At 43.4% G+C, this 12,556-nt stretch overlaps 1 protein-coding gene across 6 annotated transcripts in view; it reads left to right on the top strand.

Moving 5' to 3' along the window:
* VPS13B (vacuolar protein sorting 13 homolog B) overlaps positions 1 to 12,556 on the top strand; it is a 1,005,617-nt gene that overhangs the window by 629,096 nt on the left and 363,965 nt on the right. For all 6 annotated transcript variants that reach the window (XM_075920304.2, XM_075920302.2, XM_075920305.2 and 3 more), the window contains one exon: positions 13 to 130. In XM_075920304.2, the coding sequence (XP_075776419.2) occupies positions 13 to 130 (118 nt within the window). The remainder of the gene's footprint in view (positions 1 to 12; positions 131 to 12,556) is intronic.

The following is a 12,556-nucleotide window of genomic DNA, read 5'->3' as shown; positions in this document are numbered from 1 at the left end:
CTCCCTCCTTAGTTGAAGCTAATCAGGCAATAAAAGAAGACACTTTGATTCTCAAGATTGGGTCTGTCTCAATGGCTCCCCAGGCTGACAACCCTCTTAGCAGAGCTATACTCAGAAAAGATATTTACCAGTAAGTATTTTTCTTATATCTAAACTCACAAATATTTCATTTGTAGTAGAAGTTAATTGATAAATAAAATTTGGTCCATGCAGCCTGTAAAAATACTTTTGATATTCAAAAACAGGTTTTTTATTTTCTTCACTTTCAGGCTTTCAAATTCATTCAGACATATCAAGTATTTCTGTGAAGTGTTGATATATAACAGAAGTTAAATGTCAAGTCATTATGAAAGTAAAGATCACACATGAAAGCATTTTAAGAAACTTGGTTTTATTTAGCTAAGACTCCGATCACCTGAGAAGAAAGGGGACTGCTTCTGACTAGCATAACTCTCAGTAGTGTAGTGTAGTGTGAAAGTGATAGATACAATGTAAATGCTATGCACACATTCAAAATTCATGGCTCTTGACATCATGTGGATCACAGGGATAAAGAAGAGCAAACTTCTTAAGAGCAAACTTTACAGTAAACACATTTTCTTCAAAAATGTCAAACTCTGGATCGTATCATTGAGTATCTGCAAACTTCATCAGTGGTATGTAGGCAGCAAAACTGGCAAACATATGTAATCAACATGGTAAAAAAAATGTATGATGTTAAGTATAGTTGGATCTGATGCCAGACATGAAAGTATGGTTGCAAATAATACCAAGTGAGAAAAGTCACAGAAATACAGATGAACAAGTGTCTTATGCTTCCTGTTGGTCTGTTGCTCAGATGTGGCAATATTTTTGTTTGAAAAGTACTTCATACTGCACTTCAATAGAAGTTACAAACATAAAAATCCTTTCCCAGCAGTAAAACATTTACTGCCTAGAAAATGACAGCAATTTTACTCTGTCAAGTGTAGGAATTTTTAGAATGGCAGGAAACTATGAAATTTCTTGAGCTCTTAGTCTCGTCTGTTCATTGAGAAGTTATAAGGCAGTCTTCTTTCTCCAAATACTTGTCTATTTTCCGTTTGGAAATATTTGAATTATTGTATTTATACGTATGTTTGTCAGTAGTAGCTTATTTCTTATGTTAAATGAGCTATGACTATTATGTTCGGATCCCTTCCATGACAATACTTTGTGTCCTGTTGTTAGTAACTGCTTTTGATGAGAAGGTCTGAACCACTTCCCATTCTGCTAACAAATGTACTGGCTTCTGCCTCTGTGGTTCTTCTGTTCTCACAATCTCCTCTATCCTGTAAACTAGTTTCTGCTTTTTGAGGGGCAAAAATAAAACTGCATTCTACTGTCTTCGTCTCCCTCTATTCCTAGTTGGAATTTTAAAACTATTTTAAAAAATACCCCTAGCACAAATGTGAACCTGCAAGCTCTAGTTTCAGTAACGTAATCTCCAGTATTCTCTGTTGTTAGGATTTAGATTAAGGATGTTAAGGACTAGTCAACTAACCAATAAGCAATGCTTATCAGATAGTGGAGTCAACTAGTTGATTTCTCCCCCCCCCCTTCCCCCTTGCTGCCTCTATCAGATAGAGGTAGCAAAGGGGGGCGGGGAGAGAGAGTACTTCAAAGGGACAGAACCACACAGCTGATCCTGGGCTGGAAGCTAATCCCAATAAACATCACATTTATTTGCATCTCTGGACTTCACGTATTGCTGTTCTCTGTTCACATGAAAAAGACCAGGAAAGTAGGAGAGTGAAGAGATAAGCCCTCTAACATCAGTTACAAGTGGATATGTGGTACTCTGAATAGACATTAGAGACTAATTATGCCAAATTTTCAGTTGGTATAAATTGGCATAACATCACTGAAATCAGTGAAGCTACACCAATTTGTACAAGATGAGACTCTGATACAGTGCTTTTGTATCTGTGGGTGCAGTATACCCTTACGTATCCACAATTGTTTGTCACTAGTGCAGTCTATTGATTAGGGGTCCTGAAGCTTTCTCTTAAGTTGGCCATTTATAATGTACTAGTCCACTGATCTTTTATTCATTTGCCAACCCCTAAAAATTTTTGAATGGAGGTGTGGGCTGTGGAAATCTTAGACATAGTTTGTGGATCTGCAGGTGTCTGCAGATCACAGGTTGAAAACCACTGTTTTATGGTAATAAAAGATACCCCTTAGACATAGTTTGTGGTCCCCAGGGATTTGCAGATCACACGTTGAAAACCACTGCAATACACTAGCTTTTCTGCAACATAACTTTGCTTCTATCACTTCTACAATCCAGAATGTTCTCTTTTTATTTTCTGCTGCTAAGTTTTTAGATTTTTTAAGAATATCTTTTTTTCTATCAAGACAGTCATTAAAAGCCAAGATACAGCACAACAGACTAATGGAATTTAAGCTAGAATGAGTCACCAACTCATTTCACAGCATAAGTTAAAGGCAAATCCTTTATCTCTTAATTGTGCAATTATTGACCACAGTTAATAAACATCTTTTGGGGCATCATTTAAATAAAGGATGCTTTGCAAAATTATATTGCAGGAGATTTCAGTCCTGCTGGTTTTTTTAAAAAAAATGTTTTGAACTATTGAGGCAAGCTATGGCAAATTTCACTCTATCAGAATAAATGAAGTAATTTTTAACATAAAAAGTTTTAGGAGTCAGCTTTGTGGCACAATGGTAAATTTGTTGACATCTAATTGGGAGTTCAGGATTTAAATCCAGGATTCAGTCTGTGTTTCTATGCATGACATGTATTTGTGAAAGGGATATACTCAGTTTTCATTAAACAGTAGCAGCTGCTAGGTGGGTAGAGTTCTGAAGGGAGCTCATTTCAAAACTCTTATTTGGAAAGGAGGATTATACAAAAATGTGTGTAATTAGGCACAGAGTAGAAGTTAGGAAAGAATAAAAATAAGACATTTAGTTGTTTCATCTTCAGCACTTTGCTTCCCAAAGACTAGAATTCATTACCTGACTGGGATTCTCACTATCTTATCTGGAAGGACCTGGACCTGTGGGGGATAGTGTTAGATAACAACAGTGTGTTTCTGGGAAATAAAAATGTTGGTAGGGGTTACCAAAAAAAGCAAATAAAAATGGGGAAAAAACCCTTAAACCATACATTTTGTTGAAAAAATGGATAATACATATTATTTTCAACATATAGAATGTAGTGTTCAGCATAGAACATTTTAAAATGTAAAAAAATCTGTTGATTACTGGAAATTTATCTGCTATAGTATCTGCTATAGTATCATCACAACCCTAACATGGCTTTTCTCTCCTCTTACCATCCTTCCACTGCTTCAATTTATTACTAGTGTTTTTAATAGAATGTAAGAAAATAAACCATTGTCTGAGCCACTGTCTTCATAGTGTTACTGGATTGGGGACCCACAGTCTTATAATTTATTGTGTCACTTTGGTGTAAGCAGTTTTCTGTTTAGGTCTGTGCAAGCACATGGAATTAGTTTTACTTTTTGTAGTGTTCCTCACGAAGAAGAATTTTCTCACATTTAGAAACTCTTCGTATTGAAAAACAGCTTCCTTATTTAACTTGGAAAGAAAACTAAATTCAAAAAGGAATTGTGGAAAAGTAAAACTACCCTGGAAGTTTGGATACAAGCATTTCCCTTGTGAATACTGGCATTGAGTAAGCAACATAATGACACAATGACTCAATTTTCATTTTACCATATAAAACAAAGTTCCCAAAATAGCAATCTCTTCTCAAATTATTTCTCTTTAATATACTTGAATTTCATAAATGTATGGTTTAATGTCTTTTAAACCAATTGAGAAGATACAATGGATAAAATACACATACAACAAAAAATAGACTCATAAAATAAGGATTAGTATACCATTTTGCTGCCTCCAATAGGGGACAATGCATGCCCTTTCCTCTCAGGGTATGTCTACACTGCATTCCTCTTTCGAGAGAGGAATGCAAATGAAGTGTGGATTTGAATTTCCTGTGCTTCATTTGCATAATTGTGTCTGGCTGCTATTTCGAAATACCCTATTTTGAGATAAAAAACGCAGTGTAGATGCGGTTATTTTGAAAGAAACCCCTACTTTCGAAATAATCCTTACTCTAAGGGTTACTTCGAAAGAAGGGGTTTCTTTCAAAATAACCATGTCTACACGGCATTTTTTTTATCTCAAAATAGGGTATTTAGAAATAGCGGCCGGATGTGATTATGCAAATAAAGCACAGGAAATTCAAATCCGCACTTCATTTGCAATTTCACTCAGCTGCATTTGCAATCCTCTCTGGAAAGAGGAAAGCAGTGTAGACATACCCTCAGATATGTGTGTGGTTGGTTGAAGGGGGTTGTTTCTTATGCATTTCTGATGTCTGCATTCAGCTCATGAATTTTTGTTCTTCAGGATGATGGCCACTGTTTCCCATTCCTATCAATGGGACTGAAGATGCAGGGTAGTCGAAGCTAGAAGGCATGGCACAATTTTTTGCAGATGTAAGAAGAAATGGGGGAGAATGTGTATAGGCAAAAGTTGCGGGGACAGGACAAGGAGTATGATTGTGAGTGTAACCACTGACTATCCCATGTATGGAGAGATTGAATGGCAACTCCTTATACTGTAGGGAATAGGTCCCTAGGGAGACCTCTCTAATCAGTAAACAGGAAGGTCATATTTTTGTGCACATATTGAGTTTTGATAACACAGTTTAAGTGTGAGACATTCCCTGGAAGATGAAAGATTCATGGAACACTAGACCTGGAAGGGAGTTCAAGAGGTCATCGAGTCCAGTCCCCTGCCCTTATAAAGAAAAGAATCCAAAGACTGTTTAAAAACAAAGTGATTCATTTACTTTTTAAAGAACATATCACTTATTGGGATCTGACTCATGATTTTTGAACACTTGAAATTGGCAACAGTAAATTGACCTTGTTCTTCTTTGAGTGCTTGTTCACACTCGAGTGCAATTCTAGTTCGAGTGCAGTTCAGGTTTTCATTCACCACGTGCATGAGTGTTGGGAACTTTTCCCCTGGCAGTTCCCGTAGGGTCAGAGACCCCTAGAGTGGCAACACTATATCAATGCATATATACCGTATCTCACCCAATGTGGTCAGAGAAAAATTGTTCTCCTTGGTCTCTGAGGATAAGACAAGAAACAATGGGCTTAAACTGCAGCAAGAGAGGTTTAGGTTGGACATTAGGAAAAACTTCCTAACTGTCAGGGTGGTTAAACACTGGAATAAGTTGCCTAGGGAGGTTGTGGAATCTCCATCTCTGGAGATATTTAAGAGCAGGTTAGATAGACATCTATCAGGGATTGTCTAGACAGTATTAGGTCCTGTCATGAGACCAGGGGACTGGACTCGATGACCTCTTGAGGTCCCTTCCAGTTCGAGTGCTCTATAATTTTATGATTCTATGTATCTACTCCCTAGCATAGCTCTTCAGTTGCTTAAACTGAAGATGATAGAGTCTTCTGAGTAAATGGAAAGAGGGCAAATGCCCAAGAACTCTAGCCCCTCAGGGTGTTGGGGCATGCCTAATGCCCCCGGCTTTAAATCATGCACAATTTGTAAACACCAAGAACTGCAAGATCTGTAGAAGTTTTAAGCACCGCACCAGAAATGACTGGCAGTACAGACTCCAGGAGTTCCTTATGAAAGCAGTGCTAAAACCCCCTCAAACTGGGAAATCAGCCCCAGCCTCCATACGTGATACTGAGCAGAAGTTGAGTGCGGCAAAAGACCCTGGACACCAGGGTTTCCCATCACTGAAGAATTCAGGGCCAAGATACAGGTCCACCTCATCGTCACTGTGAAGCAGGAGGGAGGACAGGGCCAGATCCCTCATCAGCTCCAGCAGAGACAGGACTAAGTAAGGAGGAAGTCCCCAGAGCAAGAGGTCCAAGGTGTACCTTTGCCTCCGACCCCAGGACTGGCGCCATTCAGTCTGGCACACAACCTGTCACTGAGAGTCATGAGCCTGGTGCAGGTCTTAAACTCCCCCCTTGACGCTGGACACCTTCAAAGCAACCAAGGACCTGATGAAATTTCAGAGGCCGAGTTGTCCACGGTGCAGGAAAAGCCACCATACTGCTGGGATTGCACCGTTCGAGAGGGAAGTTGGCGATACTGCATCAACCACAGTCCACGGAACGGTACTGGGACAGGTCATCTTCCTTGGAGGGACCACCATCACCAGCACAGTGTTCCCCACTGCCGGCACTGACAGAGGGTTTGGCACTGAGCATTAGGTCAGCACCGAGGTCAGTCTCCAAGTCGAGATCAAGATCCAGGAGCACTGGACACCACTCCCATTCCAAACCCTCTCGGTACCTTTTGAGATCCACAAGAGAGTCCCAGCATCCAGCACCAATGCCAGCACCAACATCATCAATACAACTATGGTCATCTCAATCAGAGTCTGAATCGGATGCAGTGTTGGTCCATTCTCAACACAGCAGCTCCAGTCACGGCAGAAGGGACCCGCTGATTCAGTGGTAGCAACAGTTGTCACTACCTGCAAAGTGGCCTTTCTGGGCACACTAGGCATATATTATCAGTCTAAGGGTGCACCTAGGTTGATGGTGCCAGCTAGCCACAGGTCCTGCTCCCCTCCGGATAGATGCCATTCAAGGGCTCCATCAGTGATGGAATCCTGCCCACCGAGAGGGGACAACCCACTCTCTGAGCCCCGGGACCAGATGCCCAGACAGGGGCATCAAGTGGAGTCAGATGAGGAACTCTGGGTGCAGCTAACTAAGGACACCTTGCCTGCAAACGCTTATTTGTCCTTGTCTACAGATGAGACAGTGATGGGCACCTCCATGTCTGGTCCCCTGTCAGAGAACCATAGGGCATTACCAGGAACTACTGTACAGGATTGTCCAGCACATGAATCTCCTCTTAGAGGAGATTCAGGAACCAGAGGACACCATGGTGGACATCCTCTCACAAGAGGGGGCTCCCAAGGTGGCTCTGCCAATCATACAGTTGAACTATACAAACCTATTGCAGATCCCAAGGGTATCAAGAGGAGATACTTCGTTCCCTCCAAGGGGAACGAGTTCTTATACTCTCATCTCATCCCTCATTGGGTTATGGGCTCAGCAGTCAATAAGAGGGAGGGGCAAGGCTAGCAGACCCCAGCTCCGAAAGCCAAGGAGACCAAGAAGACTGACCTGTTCGGCAGGAAGGTCTACTCTGCAGGGGGCCTGCAACTAAGGATCGCCTGTCAGCAGGCGATCCTTAGCCTCTATGCTTATAAATTGTGGGAAGCACTCAATAAATACAAAGAGTTGCTGCCTCATGATGCTCGCCAGGAATTCAGAGCACTTTCAGAGGAAATTCATACCATAGCCAGAACATCCCTACAAGCAGCCCTGGACTCAGCAGATTCGGCAGCAAGAACACTCTCAACTGGAGTGGCTATGCGTTGATCTGTGTGGCTTGACACCTCGGGGCTTCCCCTGGAGGTCCAGTCCACGTTCCAGGACCTCCCCTTTAAGGGCATCAGCCTGTTTTCAGAACATACTGACTCTAAGCTGCAATTCCTCAAAAGACACCTGAGTGACTAGGAGATCTCTAGGGTTGCATACCCTGGTATCCCAAAGGCACATGTTCCGCCCTCAGCCTCAGCAGCAGAGATTTATGCCTAGACAGTGCCATGAGCAACAGTACAGGCACAATAAGAACAATAATTGGAGGAGATCCTCATGCCAACAAAATAACCTGGGGAGCGACTCATCCAAGCCTCCTCCAGGCCCCAAACAAGCCTTCTGAAGGTGCACTCAAGGGCAGAGAACTAGACCTACCTGATCATTTCAATCTGTTCTCAGCCAAGCTACTTCTACCATGTGTGGGCTAGTATTACATCAAACTGTTGGGTCCTCCACATGGTTGGAGTGGACTACTCCCTGCAGTTTGCATCCCCATTGCCTCACCATCTCCCTTCCCTGTCCCTCTTCAGGGACCCCTCTCATGAGCATCTCCTAATACAGGAGGTCCAGTCATTTCTCGAGGCAGGTGCAGTACAAGAGGTCCCTCAGGAAGTCAGGAGCAAGTGTTTCTATTCCTGCTGTTTCCTTATACCAAAAGCAAAAGGCAGTTTCAGACCGGTCCTGGATCTAAGGAACGTCAACTGCTATATGTGGAAGATAAAGTTCAGGATGGTCACTCTGGCCACTATAATCCCTTTTTTGCATCTGGAAGATTGGTTCACTGCCCTCAAAATGAAGGATGCATATTTCCACATTATGTCCTTCCATGTCACAGGCGTTACCTCAGATTCATAGTAGCAGGCGAGCACTACCAATTTGCAATGCTACCATTTGGCCTTTCTTCTGCCCCACAAGTGTTTAGCAAATGTATGGATGTGGCAGCGGCCTACCTATGCAAGGCGGGAGGGGTAGTTCAGGTTTTCCATATCTAGATGATTGACTGTTAAAAGCAACTTCCAGAGACCAGCTTCTCGCTTACATAGACCTTGCGTTAGAGCTGTTCATAACTCTGGGCATCCTCCTCAACAAGAAGTCATCAGTCCTGAGTCTGGGGCAGAGAATAGAATTTATAGAGGCAACAATAGACTCAACCCAAGGGAAATTGTTGTGGCGAGAGTCGAGGTCCCAGACCATATGGGACTTGTTAGGCACTCACCCAGTACCCGGTCACAACGTCAGGCATGTGCCTCAGACTTTTGGGCCACATGGCGTCATGTTGCCTTGTGATCAGATACACACGTCTACACCTAAGACCCCTTCAGAGCTGGCTCCCCTCAGTTTATGTACCCACACACCACAGTCTGTATATGTTAGTGGCCATCCCCTACGGGGTGATAGAGTCTCTTGCGTGGTGGATCGACCTATTAAACCTGTCAGAAGGGGTGCCATTTCCCCATTGAGCCCCACCTAACACTGGTGACCGATGCCTCAGATCTGGGGTGGGGAGCCCACCTAGGCAACCTGAAGACCCAAGGACTATGGTCACCCACAGACATGAGTCTTCACATCAATGTGAAAGAGCTAAGAATGGTCAAACTGGCTTGCCAGGTGTTCTGACCCCAGATGCAGGGCTGGTGTGTGTCGGTGTGTTTGGACAATATGACCATGATGTTTTATATGAACAAGCAGGGGGGGACACGAAAGTCCCAGTCTGCAGCGAGGTGCAGAAACACTGGCATTATTGTGTAAAGCACAAAATCCACTTGGAGGCTCAGTATCTACCAGGGCTACAGAATGGCGGATGCCCTCAGAAAAATATTTATAGTCCAAAAGTGGTCAGTCAGGGAAGATGTGATATGAACAGTCGGGGAAGATGTGATATGAACTCCCTGTCTAGATCTGTTTGCCACTCCACGGAACAAACAGTGCTTGGACTTTTTGCTCATTCTAGAATCACGATCAGGATTCTATGGGAGACAAATTCACTCTCCATTGGGGGAAATTCCCCTCCTGTATGTGTTTCTTTCAATTCTCCTAGTACATTAGCTCCTACTAAAAACCCCCAGGGACAGGGCCTGTCTAATTTTGTTAGCACTGGCATAGCTGTGCCTACATTGGTGCTCCATCCTACTCAACTTGTTGGTGGCAGTCCCGATAGCCTTTCCCCTGCACCTGGATGTCTTAACAGCACATAAGGGGTGTCTCAGACACCTGGATCTGCACACCATGGAAACTGGATGGTTCAATCCACTAGCGCTTCAGTGTTTGGCCCAGGTACAAGAGGTCCTCTTGGGCAACAGAAAGCCCTCTGCCAGGGCAGCATATTTGACCAAATGGAAAAGGTTCACTCGCTGCTGTGTGGAGCGGGATGTTTCTCCTGGGCGGGCACCTATTCTGGTGGTGCTAGAGTACCTGTTGCACCTATAGTAGCAGGGCCAAGCATCCGCTTTGATAAAAGTTCAGTTGGTGGCAGTATCCGCCTTTTATTCAGGTTGCTCCCAGATGACACTAAGCTAGGGGGAGAGGTAGATACGCTGGAGGGCAGGGATAGGGTCCAGAGTGACCTAGACAGATTAGAGGATTGGGCCAAAAGAAATCTGATGAGGTTCAACAAGGACAAGTGCAGAGTCCTGCACTTGGGACGGAAGAATCCCAAGCATTGTTACAGGCTAGGGACCGACTGGCTAAGTAGCAGTTCTGCAGAAAATGACCTGGGGATTACAGTGGATGAGAAGCTGGATATGAGTCAACAGTGTGCCCTTGTAGCCAAGAAGGCTAATGGCATATTAGGGTGCATTAGGAGGAGCATTGCCAGCAGAAGTGATTATTCCCCTTTATTCTGCTCTGGTGAGGCCACATCTGGAGTATTGTGTCCAGTTCTGGGCCCCCCACTATAAAAAGGATGTGGAGAGGGCCCAGCAAAGGGCAACCAAAATGATTAGGGGGCTGGAGCACATGTCCTCTGAGGAGAGACTGAGGGATTCGGGTTTATTTAGTCTGCAGAAGAGAAGAGTGAGGGGGGATTTGATAGCAGCCTTCAACTTCCTGAAGGGAGGTTCCAAATAGGATGGAGAACGGCTGTTCACAGTAGTGACAGATGGCAGAACAAGAAGCAATGGTCTCAAGTTACAGGGAGGGGGGGTCTAGGTTGGATATTAGGAAAAACTATTTCACTATGAGGGTAGTGAAGCAATGGAATGTGTTACCTAGGGAGGTGGTGGAATCTCTATCCCCATACGTTTTCAAAGTCTCGGTTTGACAAAGCCCTGGCTGGGTTGATTTAGTTGGGATTGGTCCTGCCTTGGACAGGGGGCAGGACTTGATAACCTCCTGAGGTCTCTTCCAGCTCTATGATTCCCTGTTCAGCCACCCCATGGTGACTTGTTTTAGGAAGGACTTAGGTTATATCCGTTCTATCGTCGACCAGTACCTGTTTGGGACATGAACCTGGTGCTGAAACTCAGGGGACTACCTTTTGAACCAATGGCTGAGTGTTTATTGTTTCATCTCTCTATGAAAGTAGCCTTCCTGGTGGCTATCACCTCAGCAAGAAGAGTGTCTGAGTTATAGACTCATAGACTCTAAGGTCAGAAGAGACCATTATGATCATCTAGTCTGACCCCCTGCACAGTGCAGGCCACAAAATCTCACCCACCCCTCCTAGAATAATCCTCTCACCTATATCTCAGATATTGAAGCCTTCAAATACTTTGAAGACCCCAAGATGCAGAGAATCCTCTAGCTGTGATCTGTACCCCATGCTACAGAGGAAGGCGAAAAACCTCCAGGGCCTCTGCCAATCTACCCTGGAGGAAAATTCCTTCCTGACCCCAGATATGGCGATCAGCTAAACCCTGAGCATGTGGGCAAGACTCATCAGCCAGACACCCAGAAAGTTCTCTATAGTAACTCCTATCATCCCTCCATTGACCTATTTCCCACTGATAATGAATGGTCAATTAGTTACCAAGTTCATGTTATCTCATCAAACCATCTCCTTCATAAACTCATCTAGTTTAATCTTGAAACCAGATAGATCTTTTGCCCCCACTACTTCCCTTGGAAGGCCGTTCCAGAACTTCACTCCTCTAATGGTTAGAAACCTTCGTCTAATCTCAAGTCTAAACTTCCTACTAGCCAGCTTATATCCATTTGTTCTTGTGTCCACATTGGTATTAAACTTAAATAATTCCTCTCCCTCCCTGGTATTTATCCCTCTAATATATTTAAAAAGTGCAATCATGTCCCCCCCCCCCCCAGCCTTCTTTTGGTTAAAGTAAACAAGCCAAGCTCCTTAAGTCTCCTTTCATAAGACAGGTTTTCCATTCCTCGGATCATCCTAGTGGCCCTTCTTTGTACCTGTTCCAGTTTGAATTCATCCTTCTTAAACATGGGAGACCAGAACTGCACACAGTATTCCAAATGGGGTCTCACCAATGCCTTGTATAATGGCACTAACACCTCCTTATCCCTACTGGAAATACCTCGCCTAATACATCCCAAAATCGTATTAGCCTTTTTCACGGCCATGTCACAATGGCGGCTCATAGTCATTCTATAATCAACCAGGACTCCGAGGTCCTTCTCCTCCTCCGATACTTCCAACTGATGTGTCCCCAGCTTATAACTAAAATTCTTGTTATTAATCCCCAAATGCATAACCTTACACTTCTCACTATTATTTCATCCTATTGCTATCACTCCAATTTACAAGATCATCCAGATCTTCCTGTATGATATCCCGATCTTTTTCTGAATTGGCAATAGCTCCCAACTTTGTGTCATCCGCAAATTTTATTAGGACACTTCCACTTTTGGTGCCAAGATTAGCAATAAAAAGATTAAATAAAATTGGCCCCAAAACTGATCCCTGAGGAACTCCGCTAGTAACCTTCCTCCAACCTGACAGTTCACCTTTCAGTATGACCCGCTGAAGTCTCCCCTTTAACCAGTTGCTTATACACCTCTCAACTTTCATATTAATCCCTATCTTTTCCAATTTAACCAATAATTCCCCATGTGGTACTGTATCAAATGCCTTACTAAAGTTGAGGTAGACTAGATCCACTGCATTTCCTTTATCTAAAAAATCTGTTACT

Source organism: Pelodiscus sinensis, chromosome 2, assembly GCF_052426305.1.
Source record: "Pelodiscus sinensis isolate ZL-2025 chromosome 2, ASM5242630v1, whole genome shotgun sequence".
Lineage (NCBI taxonomy): Eukaryota > Metazoa > Chordata > Testudines > Trionychidae > Pelodiscus > Pelodiscus sinensis.
The sequence above is the reverse complement of the archived record's forward strand: the minus strand, read 5'-3'. Positions and strand labels throughout refer to the sequence as shown.